This window comes from Peromyscus californicus, unplaced genomic scaffold (genome assembly GCF_007827085.1).
Source record: "Peromyscus californicus insignis strain IS unplaced genomic scaffold, ASM782708v3 Scaffold_7__1_contigs__length_154581171, whole genome shotgun sequence".
NCBI classification, from domain to species: Eukaryota; Metazoa; Chordata; class Mammalia; order Rodentia; family Cricetidae; genus Peromyscus; species Peromyscus californicus.
The window spans coordinates 3,762,588-3,785,052 of NW_026294595.1; the positions used below are offsets into that span (position 1 = coordinate 3,762,588).

Genomic DNA, 22,465 nt, shown 5'->3' on the forward strand with positions numbered 1-22,465 from the left:
TGAGCAGCAATGAACAACTGAGAATTCAAAAAATAGACTGTTAGCCGGGCGGTGGTGGCGCACGCCTTTAATCCCAGCACTCGGGAGGCAGAGCCAGGCGGATCTCTGTGAGTTCGAGGCCAGCCTGGGCTACCAAGTGAGTTCCAGGAAAGGCGCAAAGCTACACAGAGAAACCCTGTCTCGAAAAACCAAAAAAAAAAAAAAAAAAAAAAAAAATAGACTGTTTCTGGAGACCAAGAGCAGAGTGGTGTTAGTGCCAGACAAGCAGCTGAGACATGTCGGAGCCCAAAAAGCTTTGGAGGTAAGAGTGTGCTCTGGACTGAACAGCTAGACTGGGGATCTTGGCTGGGAACCAGTTTGCTGAGTACTTGGACCATCAACAACACAGGTACTGGGGACCCTCTCAAAGCCAGGGTCACTGTGGAAGGGCCACAGTTCAACTTATGGCAGCTGAAGGAGCCTTGAGTCCATGTGGCTATGAGGTGAAGGTCTCTAGCCTGGTCTGGGAGTGGCCTGGTTATGGAAGGCTACAGACTGCAGAGCGCAGCAGTAGCTGAGCACAAAAGTTGCAGAAACGCTTGTTTGAACTAAAATTCTTAAATGCAAAAGTTTTGGCTATGAAACTTCTTGTATTTGGAGCTGTTTGCTTCAGAGTCATTACGACTGACAGCTGCACACAGACTTGAGGGCAGCTGACAAGCCAGGCCCTGACTTCGAGCACTCAGAGGAACTTTTAGGCCTGGTACCAGAACTCTTTTTGAACTTCTGAATTTAAGAAATGAAATGGACAGTAATGATTTCATTACAGTGGTACAGTTTGAATTTACTTATGCATATAGACTCTATCAATGGTGATGACTTATGAACTGCTTATGGAACTGTTTATATAAAAATGGAACTGCTTAAAAATGGAACTGTGTAAATAGAGAAGTTGAGTTTTTTCTAAAAAATTATAAAGAAAAGAGGGAGTGTTAATATTCCTCAGTCTATTTAATTTAAAAATATTTTTGTGTTGCTTGAGTGAATTAATGTTATGTTTTGTATAGTTCTATTAAGAAACTGTTTTTGTATGTAGGTTTGTAAGAAAGTATTAATGGTTATATTGAGAATATTGCTTTTGAATGTATGTAGGAATTACAATGGTGTATAGCAATGATCATGTTAGAATTATTATATTAATGCACCATGGTTTGGTGAAGTCAAGGAAGTGTTTGTTTGATGTGAATACATCAGAAGTTTATTCTACATTTTGTTAGCAAGAAATTCAAATGGTTCTATTAAGAGTTTGCTTTAAGTTGTAAGATTGAAAGAATTGTAACTATATATAACATTATGTTAGAATTATGTTAACCTGTTAATGTTAATGATGAAGCTAAGGGAGTTTTTAATTTTGATGCAATTGCATCAAGAGTTTTTTGGTTTAGAAAGGGCTTGATGCAGCTAAGACTGATATAGTCACCTTAGACCCATTCCAAAAAAAGAAATGCCATCTTTATCATCCTCTACTCCAATGCTGGGAGGTGTGATGGCTATAGAGATTGCTGTGAGCTCTTAATGGAGAGGTGGTTTTTATATATTAAGAAAGGGGGACCTGTGGGAGCCCATTTGGGTTTCCTGCATAGAGAGGATGATTGGATCATGGGCCTGAGTGCAGGTGTCTGAGATGGTCTGCACTTGGCTGTGCTGGGGGGAGATATTTTGCTCCACTCCTTTGCATTCCTTTAAATACCCTAGGGCAGAGACAGTCAGGGCCCGATGGATTATGATCCAGACCCTCTCAAGTCTATCCTGTGTTTTCTGTTTCTCTCCCCTCTATCCTTCTATTTAATATTTCCTGCTGCTCCTACTCAAGAGTACTCTGGGGGCAATGTGGGGGTGGGTGGGTAGCCCCCCCAACAGATCTCTATGAGTTCGAGGCCAGCATGGTCTACAGAGTTCCAGGAGAGCCAGGACCACACAGAAAAACCTCTCAAAAAACAAAAAACAAAACAAACAAACAAAAAACCCAAAGAAACAAAAAACAAAAACCAAAACCAAACCCACATTCTCTGCTAACTTTACATTATCTTGAAATTAGTTCACTCTCCGCATTTCCCTTAGTCTGCCACCTCAGCGCATTATGCAAAAACACCTTTTACAATGGCTGCTAGTTTAGATACTTGTTTAAGAAAAAAAATTGAAGTTCCAATCACTGTGAATCAGACTAAAATAGCAACCTGTTGGAGAAACAAGGTCATACTAGAGAAACATGATAATGTCCCCACATACAGGAAAAAGTTAATTCTCCTCTCCTTCATATCCTGCTCTCCATATGTAAGAGACACAATGGTACCAAACGCCACTTGAAAAGCAGCTGCATGGGGGGAGTGAAGTCTTTAAAGTTAACCTTGTTGCTTTGGCACCCTAAGCTACAGTTATTTGCCTTCCAGAGTCATTGTATTTTAATGGAGAAGATTCACAGCCGGGCACTATGGTCCTAGTGTTATCTTTGTTAAGGCAATAGTGACCCACAAGCTACCAGCACGCCTGCATTTGTTGTGTGTTTCTTTGACACAGCCTTAAGTCTGGCTGAGTGTGTGTTTAGTGTGCACAGACGCATGGAAGGTGGGATTTCCTAGTGTGCACAGACGCGTGGAAGGAGGGATTTCTTAGTGTGCACAGACGCGTGGAAGGAGGGATTTCTTAGTGTGCACAGACGCATGGAAGGAGGGATTTCTTAGTGTGCACAGACGCGTGGAAGGTGGGATTTCCTAGTGTGCACAGACGCGTGGAAGGAGGGATTTCTTAGTGTGCACAGACGCATGGAAGGAGGGATTTCTTAGTGTGCACAGACGCATGGAAGGAGGGATTTCTTAGTGTGCACAGACGCATGGAAGGAGGGATTTCTTAGTGTGCACAGACGCATGGAAGGAGGGATTTCAGCTGTTGGATTGGGTTTTTGCCATTTTCATTATTTATAGGCATTTTTTCAAATTTAAAACTAAATTGACTTTTTTTTATTTACTTAAAGAATAAAGGATCACCTACAGAAGATATATGTCTGCTGGTAAGAGTCTGTCCTGTGACTATTCCAAGAGCGGTGGAGGGAAAGCGGTTCCTAATGGAGATGCTGAACACAGAGCGGTTTTGCCTCTGACTTAAATTTAAGCATCCCTGTCCAGGACAATGTTTGCCTTAGGTTTCTTTAGAAGGTGACAGCGCCCTGTTAGCAGCCCAGTTCCTACCGTTCCCGACTGCGAAATCAACGCTCCTGAGGGTGGACTCCTTTCCTGCCTTACAGGTTCCAGTTTTGTGTTTTTATGAGATCCCTATGCGTGCAAAAGTGTCTCTGTGTCTAGATGTGTTTCTTGTGCTTTGTCTTTGGTTCTTTTCCTTCTGTTTGCTAGTCTTGTCCTATACTGATGTGTTTTTGTTTTATCTTGTTATTATTCTTTAGGGGCCTGTTTGTTTTCTAACCAGACACAGAAAGGGTACGGATCTGGATGGGAGGGGAGGTGGGGAGGAACTCAGAGGAGTTGGGGGAGGGGAAACCATAATCAGAATATATTATATGAAAAAATTCTGTTTTCTTTTTTGGTTTGTTTTTTTGTTTTTTGGGGTTTTTTGTTTGTTTGTTTGGTTGGTTGGTTGGTTGGTTGGTTAGTTGGTTTTGGTTTTTCAAGACAAGGTTTCTCCATGTAACTCTGACTGTCCTGGAACTTGCTCTGTAGACCAGGCTGGCCTTGAACTCAAAAATTTCCCTGCCTCTGCCTCCTGAGTTCTGAGATTAAAGGCCTGGGCCACCACTACCCAGCCTAAAATCTATTTTCAATAAAAGAAAAATGGAAAAAATAATCTCAAGACCATGTTGCTTAAAAATATAAACAGCTGGGTGCCACTTTTAGTCCTAGTATTGGGAGGCAGAGGCAATGGATCTCTGTGAGTTCGAGGCCAGCCTGATCTACAGAGCGAGTTCCAAGACAGGCTCCTAAGCTACAGAGAAACCCTGTCTCAAAAAACCAAAACCAAAACCAAAACCAAAACAAAACAAACAAAACTTCTCTGTCATTGCACATTTTAATAATTTTAGGCAAAGTTAACTTGTTGAAAGAGCACATTCCTGGGAAATCATATAAAGGAATATCTTTGGCTTAAAGACACCTCTGAAAATAACAGGATGCCCTAATTATGACCATCCATTCTAGTTCAAAATAACTATCACTCACAGCAGTTGCATAGAAATCATGTGTACCTCTCACCTGACCTTATTGAGTTATTTCTAATCCCCCAATGCTGAGCCCACCCATTGAGCTATTTCTACCCCTCCCACCCTGCTCCTTTTCCTACCCATTAAGTTATTTCTACCCCCCTCATCCTGCTGTTAAGCCCACCCATGAGTTATTTCTACCCTTCACCCCCATTCCCATTGCTGAGCCCACCCATGAGTTATTTCTACCCTTCACCCCCATTCCCATTGCTGAGCCCACCCATGAGTTATTTCTACCCCCACCCTTCTGCTGAGCCCACCCACTGAGTTATTTCTACTCTTACCCCACCCCCACCCTGCTGCTGAGCCCACCCACTGAGTTATCTCCAACTGGTGCTATTGATAAGATTTCCTATTTCTGCTTCTTCATACCAAACTATACCTGTCCTACCAAATAATTGACTCCTGATGTGCTGTGGAATGTCTTTCTGTATAATGTGAATATGTGTTGCTCTGATTGGTTGATAAATAAAGCTGTTTGGCCTATGGCAAGTCAGGTGGGGAATACGTAGGCAGGGAATTGGAGAGAGAGACAGAAAGAAGAAAGGCAGAGGGGAGAGAGATACCAGCACCTCCAGGAGAAGCAAGATGTAAAAGTACCAGTAAACCACGACCACATAGCAACTTATAGATTAATAGAAGTGGGTCAAATCATAAGAGCTGGCTAGCAAGAAGCCTGCCATAGGCCATGCAATTTGTAATTAGTATTAAGCCTCTGAATGGTTATTTTATAAGCAGCTGTGGGAACTTGGGACTGGGTGAGACCAGAGAAAACTTCTGACTCCATTTGGCACCCAATGTGGGGCATTGATCCACATAAACCTAAGAAAGCTTAAAGATTATGAACACATAGAAACAGAGCCACACTAGGCTTCCTAGTCTTACAGTCTCATGCCAGCAGCAGCACATACTGGTCTCCCAACAGCTGCCTGTGAGATGGAGCTGGCCACCAGCCACCCACCATAAGCTAAGCAGCATGGTGAATTCCCACAGCGGTATACAACGGTGTTTCTTAGCTGCATAGCATGCTGCATAATGTATTTAGCTTTTGCTAGTACAGACAATAAAATAAAATAAAAAACAGGTTTCTGGGTAACATGCTGCTTCTTGGAGACAGACACAGTGCTTCCCAGAATTGGTGGTAGGCATACTTCTGCCATATTAGGAAGCTGAGATGGGCAGAGTTAGCAGCCAAGGCTACTGCTTTTTGTCCTAGCTATGTAATTTAGCGGTTTAAAATCTCTCCTAGTCAGAGAAAAATCATAGATTCACAATAAGACAGATTTAGATGGAATAAAACTCTAAATGGATTACAATATATGTAAAAATGTACATAAGCTTGGAAGAGAGAGGAAAAGGAATATATGCAATTATATAAAAAATAATTTTTAAAAATAAAGTTTTTAAAGGACAATAAAATAATAATAAAAAATAAGCCACATAAAGATGAAAATCACACACAGAGTCTGGATTATATTGTCTTTGGAATTTTTAACTGCAGAAAGACATTTGATTATAAAGGTTACTGAGTTAAACCAATATATATATTTTAAAGGTATCTTGACTTCAAAATTTGTGTCTAAGGACATGTTACTTTGGAAAAGAGGTTCTGCCTTTGTTTCCACAGAAGATGAGAACCTATGGATTGCTTCCAAGCTAATATGGCTTGATCAAGGAAGACCCCCTGAGAGGTCTCCAGATGTTCCAACATCCAAAACAGCTTCAAGGCAACTGACTCAGACAATACAGCCTCACAGACTACTCCAGTCAGGACTTGACCATAATTCTTAATTTTCTCAGGATCCCCATAAGATTGACAATGCCCTCATCCAACAAAAACTAGTATGAGAAACTATGCCCAAACTCCCAAAATATTGTTTATAAATATTTATTTTTATTTAAAGGGGGTTGATTATAAATACAATCTCTTTCTAAAGAAGAAAAGGGGATAGTATAGATATTATAGGATAAAAGGGTAGATCACTGAATCTACTTTTGAAGAGCAACAACTTGTTTAAAAATATTTTACATTGCTATATATTTTAGTTTCTTGATACAAATTTAATTTTGTTATACTGAATGTATATTTTTACTCTTGTTTAAGGTATTATGTTTGTGTAGCTCATTTGAAATTGTAATGTATAATTAAGAAATACAGATTAATAATTAGTCATCCATGATAATCAAACTTATATTTATGTTAGTTAAATTTTCTAGGTATACATAGATATATTTCAATTAAGTAGGTAATCTTCAAACACTTCAAAGACCTACAGAATATTACATTTAAAATGTTTTAAAAACTTAGACTTTCTAGACCATGAAACACGTCTGCTCCTGCCAATACCAATTTACTTCAAAGAGAAAAATGGGCATTGAAGACACTCCATATGGAGTTTATCTTCTTCTTGGCAAAAACTGGCCATTTGGGTAAGAAACTGTTCTTGCCTGGACTGATTGACAAAATGTTGTATAGACTGGACATGCAGGACCCATGAAAAAATGACCACTGAATTTGCCAAAACAAGGTGAAATAGTCCTTCAGGTTCCTGCTTCACAGAGGAGACTGCCAGACATTCTACAGGACACAGAGAGAAGTGACTGAGAGACTCTAGGTCTATAGGCTGAAGATGGATGCCCCAACATTACAGAGGAACTTTGGATGACTGTCAGGCAGCCAGCTGTCTCTGTCATTTCCAGATTTTTGGAAGTTGCTTACAATGCTCTTCCTATTTTCTTAGGTAATATTATATCCTTCTGAGGTCTTTGATGTGGTTGAAAACTAGATAGATATAATTATAGTTTTCCTTAGTCATGATAAAAGACAAATTATATATGAAATTTTAGCCTCACAAATATAGCATAGATGATAAAATATTTTCTTCAAGTGTGCCAAATATAAATAGACTAGATCTTGTAACTGTAATTCTTGCTTGATAACTGTTCTATTATATGTAATTTTACTATGTTAAAGTTAAAACCTTCCTTTTTGATTAGACGGAAAAGGGGAAGTGCTGGGGGATGTCTTTCTGTACACTGTAAATATGTGTTGCTCTGATTGGTTGATAAATAAAGCTGGCCTATGGCAAGTCAGGTTATAGCTAGGTGGGAAATTGGAGAGAAAGACAGGAAGAAGAAAGGCAGAGGGGGGAGAGACACACACCAGAACCTCCAGGAGAAGCAAGATGTGAAAATACCAGTAAGCCACGACCACGTGGCAACTTATAGATGAATAGAAATGAGGCAAATCATAAGAGCTAGCTAGCAAGAAACCTACCATAGGCCATGCAATTTGCAATTAATATTAGGCCTCTGAATGATTATTTTATAAGCAGCTGTAGGACATTGGGGCCAGGCAAGAACGGAGAAACCTTCTGACTACACTGATGTGAGTTTTCTCTTTGTACCTAGGAATGATCATTTGGAAGAACCTCCGCTCTCAGCCTGGTTTAATCCTAAGTAAGAACAAAACAATAGTGTAATTCAATTTTAAGAAAATGATATTCTGTTACCAAATTGTAGGTGCTAGAGACACTAGAACCAAGTTCTCATTTGTTTCTAAGACTTTTTACTTTGAAGACTTTTTTCACCTGTTTATGGTCTACTTTTCAAGAATCATGCAGTGAAGAAAGTTGTCAAATTCAATCTGGCTTAGCATTCTGGTATTATTAGGGAGAAAATGTCTTTAGGTGCAACCTAAAAATGCCAATATTGACTCTTCTAAATTTTAATTTATTATCACTATAATTAGCATATTAATTATATAAATGAATAGGTTCCACTGTGACATTTCCATGTATACATATATCATGTTTTGCTGGTGTCAATTCTTCCTACTACCCTCATTTGGCTTAACACTTTGGGGACACCATTATTTTCTTGTAATAGCTTACAATATTATATCTATATAGTGTAAACATGTTTATAAAATGTTTATAATGCATTTAAGCATTTCACTGACATTCTGTGATATTTGTCATCTAGGGGCTATTATATTCCAACAAGTGTGTGTGTGTGTGTGTGTGTGTGTGTGTGTGTGTGTGTGTGTCTGTCTGTGTGATGGAAGAGTATGGATTTCTCACATGGAGTCACTCACTGTTTTAAAAGCCCGGGATGTTGGTTGTGTGTGGTAAACTGGATGCTGCCTAAGCATGAGGACCAGAGTTTGGAACTCCAGCATTCACACTGGTTACCAGGTGTGTGGTAACCAGCCTGTTGTCCCTGTGCTCAGAAAGTGGAGATGGGGAATCTCTAGAGCAAGCTGTGTAGCTAAACTTGCCTAATCAGTAAGCTCTGGATTCAAGTGAGAGACAGCTTCAATACATAAGGTGGAGAACAACTGAGGAAGACACCCCATGCCGATCTCTAGCCTCTATTGCACATACACAGACACACACCCACATACATGTAAACATGCATACATACATGCATACACATCACACAAACATACAAAAGGAAAAATAAAAACAGCTAAGTAGGACTGGAGAGATGGCTCAGCAGTTAACAGTGCTTCTTGCTCTTTCAGAGGACCTGGGATGGAGTCCCAGCACCTACATGCAGCTCACAGCCACGTGTAACTCCAGTTCCAAGGGGATCCCATGCCCTTTTTTGGCTTCTGTGAAGACCAGGCATGCATGTGGTACACATATATACATGTAGACAAAACACACTTAGGAAATTAAAATAAGTAATTAAAAGATACAAATTTAAATTTTGATGTAGGCTACTTAATTGCATTGAAGCATTATACCATTTATTTTCCTATCTATAGTGGGTAAATATTAGTAATGTTTTAGTTGTGTGATATCAAATATTTCATTTTTGGCTGTGACCACACCCAGGCCTAGAGGAGCAACAGGAGGGGTGGTTTTATAAGAGATCAGGGATTGCCAGAACCGTGGAAGAGGAGCTGTCCCAAGCCGTCCCAAACAGTAGTCACAGAGGGACACAGCTGTCCAACAAAACTGGAAAAGAAAAAGGCAGGTAGCTGACCTCTCTCCCTTCCTGCCCTCTGATCCTTCATTGATTGTTCTCATTTGTAGAACCTACTAGAAGCCTCAGCTCAAAGGACATTGGGTAACCAATCTACTCCCAGAGTGGAGAATGGATAAAAAGATAAATGGAAAATAACTAGCACAACCCTGTCTTCTACAAACTGGCATTGTTTCTCAAGACCTTCACTTATATGAAAAAGCTCATGTCTCCAAACAGGATAAACATAAAGTTCCATCAATTGCATCATCACAAGATGATGACAGTACAGTCACATTAGCCATCCCCAACACTCACCCCACAAAGTAGCAGAGAAAGAGGAGAAAATAAAATAGTTTACATAATAAATCACTGCCACAGCCCTACCACAGCAGCCATTAGGGAGATGGATAATAACCAGTAGATAACAATCAGATCCATGGCTTCCTTATCGTCTACCGATACGCCCTTGGCCACTGTTCTGACTACCTCCTTCCCGGTGACTCCAAGTCCCTTGGTGGTGCGGTCCTATTGAGGTGCCACACTCTCCCAATGACCATTATTGCTGGACATAAGAACAGTAGAGTATCCCAGAGAGTTCTTTGTGTTCTTTGCAAAGCAGTTCTCCTTGCTGTCATTTCTGCAATAACAACTTGTGTTTCCTTGGTAATGAGAATCATTTGCCCAGCCAGGATATTAACAATATTTTTACTGTTTGATTCAACAATTGAGAAAACTCAAATGACCTATAAGTGGTTTTATGGGGCCATGGCTTTGTTCCCCGAGGGATTCCTCCCTTGTGAACTAGTGTCTCCCAATCCATGGAATCGAAGGTCATAAAATGCTATAAACAGAGAGCCAAACACTTATAAATGAATTATCTAATGTAATCAAGAGCCAGACACTTTCCCATATCCACCCACCCTTATGGACTATGTACTTCAGCTTTGAAAAACATACCATCTGAAGAAACTGCTCACTGATTCAGAGCACCCTAGGGCTAGTACCTCAACCTTGTAGAGAATTGGTACTCAACTTGTCCTGAAATGAAGACTTCTGTGGACTCTCCTACTGTCTGGTAGGCTAGCTGCTTCTGGACAGACAGATGATAGTAAGGACAGAGGCTGTGAAGGAAATGAACCAACTGTCACCACATTTCACCATAAAATTCACTGCCTTTTCAGTTAGGCAAGGTGTATGACATTGGACACTCGATGCCTGCCCGAGTTCCACCTTCCTAAGGGATGGCCATATTGTTTAGCGATGCATGATCTCCATTTCTGTGGCTGGGGCTACTCTAGGCACAGATTTACTAAGGCGGTACCAGGGTTGCCTAGCAAAGGTGTCTTGAGGACGTCCTGAGGACTGTTTGTGCTGCTCACTAGCTGCTGAGCCCCTTTGCACCTGCTCTTCTGTTTTACCATCTGTTAAGCAATGTCATATTTTAAAATGTTAAGACATTATTTTTAATTATGTGTATGTGTGTGTGTGCTCATGGGTACCATGTGTGTGGAGGCGGAGACACTGGATGTCTTCCTTTAGTGCCATCACCTTCTGTTTTCAGACAGGTTCTCTCACCGAACCTGGCTAGGCTGGCTAGCCCTTCCACCCTCGGGGTCCTCCCGTCTCTCACCTCACTGCTGGGTAAAGGCATGCACCACAATGCCCAGCTTAAAACACACACACACACACACACACACACACACACACACACACACACACACACACCACATGAGTTTGCCTGCATGAGTTTGTGTGTGCAGGAGCCGATGAGAACCAGAAAGTGGCGATGGATCTCCTGGAACTGGAGCTACAGGGGATTGTGAGCCACCATATGTGGGTGCTGGGAACTCAAGCAGTGTCCTCTGCAAGAGCAGCACTGCTGAGCTTTCTCTTCAGCCAGTGTCCAGCTTTTCACACGGGTGCTGGGTGCTGAAATGCAGGGCCTTGTGTTTTACAGCAAGAACTTTCTGCTGAGCTATCCCCTCACTCAGCAATTTCTTAGCACGGTCTTTAAGAGAATCTTTTCCTTTCATTCTGGCAAATAATGATAATAATCTGATTTATTGAGAAAAAACAGTAATCTTGAAATCTTCTAATCTTCTCAAATAGATTGTGTAAGGCTGAGGTTATATTTATATATAGCTATATAAATAAATATATAAGTTAAAGACTCCTTAAAATAATAGTGGTGTTCTTTTGAAGCACCATGGTAGAACACTTGCCTAGCATGCATGAGGTCCTAGGTTTAAACACCAGCACTACCAGAAAACAAAATGAGATAAAGCAACAATGGGAAGTGTAATCCATGTTCAACTTGGATTCCACTGACATATACAGCATACCTAATTTATGTCTCATCACTGTGACAAAAACGCAGTCTGTCAGTTTTCGATTTGTTTTACTTTGTTTTTTGATAGGATCTCATGTAGCCCACCATGTAGTTGAGGGTGACTCTGAAGTCCTGATCCTCCTGCCTCTATCTCCTAAGTGGCGATCTAACCCAAGCGCATGCTAAGCAAGTACTCTACCAACTGAGCTATATCCAACACCTCAGTAGGTTAGTTTTAAAGTGTATTTTCAAATTTGATTTAAATATAAGTGTATGCCTATTCAGTTTCAGTACGGGAAGATTTAAAATAACTATATAAATGAATATGTAAGTTTAAAAAATCCTGAAAATAGTACTAATGTACTTTTAAAGAATTTGTTACTATGTGATTTTTATAACTATTATTAACACAGTAGTAAAGATTGCCAGACTGCATCTTTGTGTAGATATAGATTAGTACTTAAATTTACAATGTCATTTTTATCCAATTCCTTCCAAGATGTGTATCTTAAAGTGCTTTAATTTAATGCCTTGACTTCAGACAGATTATTTACTATGATGAATGCTGCCATCATGTGGTTATTCATCAGAAACAAGTCTGGTACTTTTCTCTTTGTTCTAGTTCATTTTCTTCTATATTGTATCTGTGTGCCTAAAGCACAAAGGAAAAGATGAAAAGGGAATAGAGAACAGTGTGCAAGTGTGTGCACATGTGTTTGCATGTATGTGCAGAAGCCAGAGATTGATACCAAATTGTCTTTTAGTAGTTGTTTTTTTTCTCTTTGAGGGCCCAACACACAGCTCCCAAATAAATACACAGAGACTTATTCTTACTTATCAATGCCCAGCCTTAGCTTGGCTTGTTTCTAGCCAGCTTTTCTAACTTAAATTATCCTGTTTCTCTTTAACTACATTTGCCTCTGGGCTTCTTACCTTTCTTTATTCTGTATATCTTTCCTTCTTACTCCGTGGCTGGCTGGGTGGCTGGGAGGCTGGCCCTGGCATCCTCCTCTCTTTCTCCTTTTCTCACTCCTCCTTCCTCTCTTGAGCTTAGACTTTTCCTCTTATATATTCTCTCTGCCTGTCCTTTCTCCTGCTTGCTATTGGTTGTTCACCTCTTTATTAGACGAATCAGGTGTTTTAGGCAGGCACAGTAACAGCTTCACAGAGTTAAACAAATGCAACACATCTTTGCATCATTAAACAAATATTCCACAGCATCAACGAATGTAACACATTTAAACTAATATTCCACAACGTTTTCTTCAGTCTGTTTCTGCTTTATTTTATGAGACAGTTTCTCACTGAGTAGAGGTCACTCTACTGGGTGGTCAGTGAGTACTCAGGATCCTCCTGTCTCTCTCTCTTGGTGTGCACCATGCCCAGATTTTTGACGTGGGTTCTGGAGACCCATAGCTAGGTCTTCATGCTTTCATGGCAAGCCCTGCCACTGACCGAGCTGTCTCCCCATTTCCACAAGGGGAGTGCTATAGATCTTCCCGGGGGAAAGAAAGGAGGAAAATAAAAGTTAAAGACATAGTAAGTTAGCTGTTATCACTCTCATAACTTCTGCTGTCACAATAAGATAATCCGCTGGGTTTTTCTTCTTTTTTGTTCAACAGAAAACGTCCTGATGTTATAGCAACAACTGATTGGCTCGCTCCGGTCATATGGGAAGGAACTTATAACAGACAAGTTCTAGACAAATATTACAAGAGACTGAACATTACCATAGGCTTGGCTGTCCTTGCTACTGGAAAGTATGCACTACTAGGATTTGTCCTTTACGTTTTGGAGAAATAAGGATGAGCAGCCACGGACTGTCTCTATCCAAAGCACTACTTCCTATGACCCTGTCCTTCCTTCTGACTGCCATGTGTAGGTGTGGATAGCGGTTTGTTGTTGTTTCTCCAGTATTAGTGACTCTTTCCTTTTCTTCATAACAAATGTCGTCTTCTCTCAGTCCCCCAAGCTTGACTTCTCTCTCTAACCAATACAGCTGAAGGCACAGACCCCACCTCTCTATCTTTATCTTCTTAAACATCAGTGGCATGTGTGTTGATTGGCATGCTAAACGGCACATATCTCCTGGTGAATTTCAGTGAAGTCGTTCTTTTTTTTTCTTCATTTTTCATAGCTTTACAAAACAGTCCCTGAAACACTTCATAAAATCTGCTGATAAGTACTTCATGGTTGGCTACAACGTTATCTTTTACATCTCCACTGATAACATCCACAATCTACCGTACTTAGAGTTGAGTCCTCTTCGGTCATTTAAAACACTGAAGCTGCCCGATGGTGACAACTGTCAAGACTGTACTCCCAGAAACATGAAGAACATGAAAAGTAAAACACTGAAGCTGCCCGATGGTGACAACTATCAAGACTGTACTCCCAGAAACATGAAGAACATGAAAAGTAAAATCATGCATCACATCCAATATGAAGTCAACTTTCTCTTCATTATGGCTGTGAACCAGATCTTCAAGAAAGACTTTGGAGTTGAAACCCTGGGCAAATCTGTAGCTCAACTCCACGCATGGTGGTATTTAAAAAAACCCAAAGATTTCCCTTACGAGAGGAGAGCTAAATCAGCAGCTTCTATCGCCTTTGGGGAGGGAGACTTCTATTACCACAGTGCCATTATTGGTGGCACACCCAGTAACATCTTAGCTTTCATTAATCAATATCTAAAGGGAATTACAGATGACATCACAAATAAACTTGACAGCACATATGAAAGCCACCTAAACAAATATTTGTTAATCAATAAGCCCACTAGGGTGTTATCACCAGAGTACAACTGGGATCCGAAATTTAAGACTCCTCCACAAATAAAGCACATTAAGATAGCATGGCAGCCATAAATTACTTGATGGTTGGTTGTGTCGTGGGGTTTATGAATTCACAAGTAAATAACAGGAATTTCTTAAATATAGAACTTGGGACACTCACAAAAACATATAATCTTCCAGAATAAATTGTCTATCTTTGAAATTGTAATTCTATTTCATCCGAATAAAAATAAATGGATAAGTATTACTTATGTGATGTAATGTATTATATATTCACTATAAATAATTTAAGTATCATTTTTGGAGGTATAAATTTTTATGAAAAAATACAGTTTTATGAAAAAAAACCCATACACATGTCAAATAGATACATATAAAGGAAGCTTAATATTCATCACTTTGCTCAGCTTTATTTATTTATTTATTTTGTTGGGATGTACATTACTTATGGTTGATCTTGATAAGTATTCAGTCCACCTAGGATGTAATTAAACTCAGGTGAACTGAAGACATCCTACCATAGATCTGCTTCTGTTGCTAGTGATACTGAGGTCATTTATTTGTTTGTTTGTTTGTTTGTTTTTTGATACAGGGTCTCTGTGTAACAGCCCTGGCTGTCCTGGAACTCATTCTGTAGACCAGGCTGGTCTTGAACTCACTGAGATCCACCTGCCTCTGCCTCCAAAGTGCTGGGATCAAAGGCGTGCGCCACCACTGCCTGGGTATTTTTTTTGAAATTTTTATCTTATTCTATGTGTGTGGGTGTTTTGCTGGCATGCATGTCTGTGCACTATGTGCATTCCTAATGCCTTCTGAGGCCAGGAGAAGGCATTGGGTTGCCTGGAACTATTTAACAGTCAGTTGTGAGCCACCATGTGGTTGCTGGGAACCAAACTGAGTCCTCTGATGGAGTGGGAAGTGTTCTTACCCACTGAGCCGTCTCTCCAGCCTTAGCACATGTTTTTTAAAAAGATATGAAAGTGTGATAAAAGAAAATTTGCATTGTCCCCAAGGAGCCTACAGTCTAAAAAAGCAGATAAAATTAACCAAGAATATTTCTTTCACAAGTTTAAAAGTTAAAAAAGCCAGGTGGTGGTGGCACACACCTTTAATCCCAGCATTAATCCCAGCACTCGGGAGGCAAAGCCAGGCGGATCTCTGTGAGTTCGAGGCCAGCCTGGGCTACCAAGTGAGTTCCAGGAAAGGTGCAAAGCTACATAGAGAAACCCTGTCTCGAAAAAACCAAAAAAAAAAAAGAAAGAAAGAAAGAAAGAAAGAAAGAAAGAAGGAAGGAAGGAAGGAAGGAAGGAAGGAAAGAAAGAAAGAAAGAAAGAAAGAAAGAAAGAAAGAAAGAAAGAAAGAAAGAAAGAAAGAAAGAAAGAAAAGTTTAAAAAAAATTCAAAATAGATGTGACTAAAATGTAGTAACTCATAAAGTTTCCTCATCTTGACTAGGTCACAAATATGTCTATAAATGTAGTGAGGCACTATCTCCGTACAGTTACAAGAACTGGAGATTACAGAGTCCCAGTGGGCTATTTGTGTCTCCTTCTATGGGAGAGAAGCAGGGGTTTTGCTAAAATTCTTTAAATGGGAGGTTAATGGAAATTGTTGGTGACTGAGGCAGGGAGATCTATGATGGCCTTCAGTGAACCTCTTCTTGCATTCATGACCTTACATAGTGTGCCCTATAGTCTCACCTTAGAGGGCTGAATATATTGACTGGCTTCCAGCCTAGAGAACAGGGCATGCCTCACTAGGACTAACCTACAGCACATTGTGATGTCTGCATTACCGCAGACCTTCCCTCCTGCTGGGGTTGCCACAGCAAACTGCCATTTTGGTGAGGCCTGAGGGATGTGCTCACAGGTGCTGGCCAGCCCAGAGAAGCTACCCCAGAGCTGAGCACCTACTACATCCCACCTAGCAGGACCAGGCCTAAGAACATTTATCCCACCTCTGTAGACAGGATCCACAGGACCAGGCAGCAGTCTCCACAGTAGCAGGTAAACAAAGCTCTGTAGAGACGCAGAGGCCTCAGTCCCCCAAAATATGCTAAGAGCTAGATACTTGTAATGTACATTATGTTAGTAAACTATCATGAGATGTCTGAGTTCACTGAGAAGCTGGCTCGGGAAGTGGGATTGATTGGTCCGTCTGTGGGATAAAATGGGTCAAGTTAAAACACCCTGACCCTGACTTGACCAAAGACCAGGACCAAGGAATTGAAATCCCACCAGTCCCTGAGCTTGCCCCGGAATCAGGCCACAATACCCCACCAAGCCCAAGCCACCTTGGAAAAGTGCCCCCAAAGAAGCCCTATATTGTTGTTGGTTATGTTTGCTCTTTTGGGGGACCTGCCACCTAGCTCCCAAATAAATCACACACAGAGGCTTATTCTTAATTATAAATGACTGGCCTTTAGCTTGGCTTGTTTCTAGCCAGCTTTTTTTAACTATAAATTATCCCATCTACCTTTTGCCTCTGGGCTTTTACCTTTCTCTGTTTCTGTATACCTTTCTTTCCTTCTTACTACGTGTCTGGCTGGGTGGCTGGGTGGCTGGGTGGCTGGGTGGCTGGGTGGCTGGGTGGCTGACCCCTGCAGTCCTCCTCTCCTCCTTCTCTCATGATTTCTTCTCTTTTCTCAGATTTCTCCTATTTATTCTCTCTGCCTGCCAGCCCCGCCTATCCTTTCTCCTGCTCTTTATTAGGTGTTTTAGACAGGCAAAGTAATACAGCTTCACAGAGTTAAACAAATGCAACATAAAGGAATGCAGCACATCTTTGCATCCATTAAACAAAGGTTCCACAGAAAAACAGATGTAACCCATCTTAAAATAACAATACTATACCAACAATATATAATCTCTATTTGTGCTCTATTCAGTTTGCTGCTGCTTTTCATCCTAGAGGCAGCCACCCTCCTGGATTTTTCCTTCCCAATAAATCTTGAGTGAAGTTTGTTGTGCAGTGTGACACTTTCCCGGGAGTGGAGCCCAGCTGTGACAACTTTAGCAGAACTGTAACACTGGGGAACTTTCTCCTAGTGGGGCAGAGCTGTAACATCTTTGCTGGGGAAACCCTCTCCTGCCCAAGCAGAGTTATTATACTTGCACTGGGGGAACCTTTCCCTGGAGCAGAGCTGTAACACTTCTGTTAGAGCAGAGTTCTGGGGACTTCGTGGTATTCCTTGGCTCCTGACTTCCATCAGAGCTCCAGTGCTTACATTTGGTGTCATTGATGGGTTTTTTTTTAACGGTGCTCTTACTCCCAAGGAAAAGTCATGGAACATGACAGAATCCACTAACAAGAGTTTTATCAAGACAAGGAGAAAGGGATAGATGTGATCAGGCCTGTGGAAGAACGTGTGTGAGAAAGAGGGTAAGGGAACATGGAGCCCGACTTTTGAAGGCCAGGTCACACCATGTACTCAGGCCCACGTGACTATTCCATGCATGTGCATAGATCATGTGGTCATGTCTGCATGATGGTGTGTGGGTTACACAGGACGTATGACCCAGAAATGACTAGGCGGAGACGACTAAGTGTCCTGCTGGGCATGCAGGACCATGGGAGTGTGGCTGGAATTCCTATCATCCTGGACTCTTTGTTTTTATAAAAGATGACAGATGAGTGGGTATGGAGTGTCATTTCTCCCAAAAAATTGCTTCCAGCTGACTTGGTGGGCATCAGTTGGCTCTTATGGGGAATAGGGAGGGGAGCTTCTGAAGTCCTGGGATGATGGCTGTCTGTCGTCCCTTGCCCTGGAGTTGTCCATCCTTTATGGCTGGGAACATTTTGACTGACAGGATACTGGTGACACAGAAAAAACTTAGAGAAAAAAGAATCATTATTATTTTATTTTATTTGGAGTGTTTCCAGACCAGGGGAGTTGACACTTGTCTGAAGTAGATCTGACCTGTCCAGATGGATTTAAGCTGGTTTCTGGAGCTTGGGAAAATTTTTGAACATGTTAAGAAGCAGCCATGAGAAAATTAGTGAAAAATTGTGGTGGTTAGTACTCTGCTTAGTTGTTTGGTTTTTTTTTTTTTTTTTTTACCTGAGATAAGCTTTATTAGAGGTAATTTATTTAAGGCACCTGTTTCCTTTATTAGTTTAGCATTCAAGAGACACAGGAGTTCAATTGCTGAGAGCATTCAACAGTGATAGACTGTTACATTAGAGTCTGTTTTTTGCAAAGCCCAGACACTTTTGCATCTGGGAGTGTAAATACCTTTTGATTATTACTGTTTTTTGTTTTTGTTTTGTTTTGTTTTTTGTTTTTTCCTTATCACCTGGATATTTTTGGTGGTCTTTTTGCCTCAGGCTCTGTGTGGCCCTAATTAGGGAAGGAAGAGCTTATGGGGTGATACCTCATTCCTCTGGAATTGGTGACAAGGCAGTGGATCCCGATGTCCTCTGGAGCTTGAGAGAACAGGGCCCTGTCTGTGTCGCTGTATGTGAAGAGAGATTTTTCTGGGATGGAGGTGAGATAAAAGGTTTCAGATGAGACAGGTGGACCCAGTGAGGAAAGCCCTCGAGCTTAGCAGCTGTGGGGGTTACAAGAATTACCTTGAAGGGTCCCTGCCACTAGGGGGAAGGGGTGAAGGGCACTGGCCTGGAGGGGAAATAAGAACCTGGTCCCCAATGTGGATTGGAGGTGGACAATTATTGTCACAAGGCTGAGGTGATGAACATTCTGCGTAGCTCCACAGGATAGACCTTAGGTGACACAGCAGGGGAGTTAACAGGCTGTCTGGAACAGTTGGAGGGTTGGATAGAAGACCTGGTGTTAGAACCGGCCTTCCATACATTAGTTCAAATGGAGAAATTGAAAGAGGCTTTTTAGGAAGAGCCCTGAGCCTAAGAAGAGCTAGAGGCAATAATCTTACCCAGTCAAGGTGAAGTTCCTGTGACATCTTAGTAAGAATAGATTTTAAAGACTGGTTGGTGTGCTCCACCTTTCCTGAGGATTGAGGACAGTATGGGATATGAAAATGCCAAGGAATGTTAAGAGCCTTAGCTAGGGTCTGGGAAACCTGGGAGGTGAACTCTGGACCATTGTCAGACTGAAGGGAAGCAGGAATCCCAAACCGAGGAATAATTTCTTGGAGGAGATCCACAACTATCTGAGCCCGCTTATTAGAAACCAGGTATGCTTCCACCCAAATTGGTTGTGAGCCTAGCCTTTAACGGCTGAGCCATCTCTCCAGCCTGCTTCCACCCAATTTGAAAATGAGTCCACCATCATGAGGAGATATTTAATTTTCCTAACGGTGGGCATATGGGTAAAATTGAGCTGCCAGTCAGTCCCTGGAAGGGAACCTCTAGCCTGGTGGGTGGGAAAAGGCTGACTCCTGTACTTGGTATTGGGACCTGTTTTTTGGCAAATCTCACAAGAGGCAGTAATAGTTCTTAAGAACTGTAAGTCCTCAGAGCTGGGGGGCAGGTGAGCTTTTATGAATTGAGACAGAGTAAGATTATTAGGGTGAAAGAGCTGATGTAGATAGGAAAGAATTTGCCTAGTGTCAGGGGTTCCCTGTGAGGGTGTGAGCTGCACTGTATGGATTCCCTGTGGTGGGTGAGGCGAGAATTGGCCCTGGAGGGCCGCTGTCCTTACTGCCTGGTCAGCCCGGTTATTTCCCTTAGAGATGAGGGAGCTGTCGGTCTGATGAGACCGGCAGTGGACAATTCCTATAGCCCTGGGGAGGTGGGAAGCCTTCAGCATGGCCACTTTTTGGCCTGAGTTGGATATGGATCCCCCTTTTGCTGTGAGGAGGCCAAGCTCCCTCCAAATGCTATCATGGGACAGGAGGATATGAAAAGCATATTTGGAGATTGCCCTGTGACAATTGGAAGGCACAGGTGAGAGCTATCAGCTTGGCCTTTTGGTTAGTGGTATGTGTGGGTAATGCCTGTGCTTCTATTACCTCAGTATCTGACACTATGACATAGCCCGCTTTATGGGTTCCTTCATGTAAAAAGGAGCTGCCATCTGTGTACCAGGTATAAGTAGCCTGAGGCAATGTGCCCTCCTGTATGTGTGAAGGGTGAGGTAACAGTTCCTCTAAGGTTTCAGTGCAGGAATGAGAAGGAGAATAGTCAGCATTAGGTTGAGGGAGGAGGCTTGAAATATTAAGGGGTGGACAAGTCCGGAAAGTAAGTGTGGCATCCTCTAGTCATGCCACCTGGAGAGAAAGAACTTGGGAAAGAGGTAAAGTTTGTAAGCCTTTATAAGTTAAGAGATGGGACAGGTTATGCTGAGAGAAGACAGTAATAGGTGACCCAAAGGTCAGCTTCTTTGATTCAGGAATAAGGAGCTCAGCGGCTGCTAAAGCATGAATACAGGGTGCCCTCCCTGAGTGGTGAGGTCTAGTTCCTTTGACAGATATGCTGCAGGTGCAAAGGAGGGTCCCCAGCTGATTCCCTAGGGTCCCCAGGGCAAATCCCTCCTTCTCTGCTACATAGAGGGAGAAGGGACGGGTTAGGTCTGGAAGGTGAAGCGCTGGAGCCTGGAGAAGAGTCTGTTGGAGCTTCTGGAAAGGTTTAGTAATGGGGTGAAGGAGGGGTTCATGTGGGGACCCCTGAGCTGCCTCTCAAGGAGAGAAAAAGATGGAACCCAAGACCATAGGAAGCCAGCTATTCCTAGGAAAGACAGAATCTCCTGTTTAGTAGAAGGGACTGTAAGAGACTGGATTAGACGCTTTCTATCTACAGTGATAGCCTTGTGGGTTGGAGTAATGGTTAGACCCAAATAGGTGACCTGGGGAGTGGACAGCTGAACTTTAGAAGGAGATACCCTGTAACCTCAGCTGGATAAGAAATGTAGAAGAGCAGAGGTGTTAGTTTGGCTAACCTGTAAGGATGGGCTACAGAGTAAAATATCATCTACATACTGTATTAGTTTAGAGCCAGGGAGAGAGAGAGAAAGCAGATCAGAGGCCAGAGCCTGACTAAACAGAAGTGGACTGTCCCTGAATCCTGTGGCAGAACAGTCCAGGTCAGCTGTGTGGACCGGTGGGTGTCAGGGTCAGTCCAGATGAAAGCAAAGATATTTTGAGACTGAGGACTGAGAGGAATAGAAAAGAAGGCGTCTTTGCGATCTAGAACTGAGAAGTGAGAGGTTCCTGAAGGGACAGTGGACAGGAGAGTATGAGGGTTAGGCACTGCTGGATGGAGGGGGACCACTGCAGAATTGATGAGCCAGAGGTCTTGAACCAGGCGGTAGGTTCCATTAGACTTTTTTTTAACTGCAAGTATGGGGGTGTTAAAAGGTGAAGAGGTTGGGCAGAGCAGGTTTTTCCTGAGAAGGTCAGAAATGATAGGCTTAAATCCTCTTAGGCTCTGGAGTGAGAGAGGGTACTGAGCTTGGGTGATATATCTGGTAGGGTTTTGTAGCTGGATAGTAATAGGCTGATGATGTCCAGCGATAGAAGGGTTCTGGGTGTCACAGACTTCTGGGTCTACCTGAGAGGCTGGCAAGGGAAAGAAACCATTAGAGTCAGTAGAGTGAGTGGCTAGGAGAAGGAGGAGAGGAGCTGCTGGGGCGTCTGGGATGAGGCGAATGTGGGGAGCGAAAGAAATGGACGCTCCTACCTTAGCTAGAAGATCCCTTCCCATTAAAGGTACTGGGCAGCTTGGCACCACTAAGAATGTGTGTGTGAGAGGGATGCCTCTGAAAATGCAATTGAGTGGTGGTGTCTGATGAGGTAGGTAAGGCTGTTCCCCCACCCCAACAACAGGGAGGCGAGAAGGAGAAGTAGGCCCCCAAAACTCTCTCAGGACAGAATAGGTAGCTCCGGTGTCCAGAAGGAAGGAGATGGGGCACCCAGATATTATTATAGCTACCCTGGGTTCCCTGTGTCAGATGGGAGTGGCCAGGGTGGGACCCAGGCAGCGTCAGTCATCGCTGTAGGCCAAGCCTAGAAAGTCAGCCAGAGGGTGGTCTTCATCTGGCATTGCTATGCTGCTAGGTGCATTAGGACCGTCAGCTGACCTGTGACCCTTTTGGCTACATTTTGGGCAAGGCCCTATTGGTGCCCCCTGTGGGGGGGTGGTGCAAGCCCAGGCCCAATGGCCATCTTTCTTGCACTTGAAACAGGGACCCGGTGACTTTCAGGGA

The 22,465-nt window shown here is 42.3% G+C and overlaps 1 protein-coding gene across 1 annotated transcript; it reads left to right on the forward strand.

The window, feature by feature from the left end:
* Nucleotides 1-275: 275 nt before the first annotated feature.
* Nucleotides 276-14,416, forward strand: LOC128102569 (N-acetyllactosaminide alpha-1,3-galactosyltransferase-like 1). Its single transcript, XM_052726445.1, has 5 exons — nt 276-301; nt 7,658-7,705; nt 13,172-13,309; nt 13,687-13,847; nt 13,935-14,416. Exons 1-5 carry the CDS (start codon nt 276-278, stop codon nt 14,414-14,416), a joined length of 855 nt encoding a protein of 284 aa, XP_052582405.1.
* Nucleotides 14,417-22,465: the final 8,049 nt, after the last annotated feature.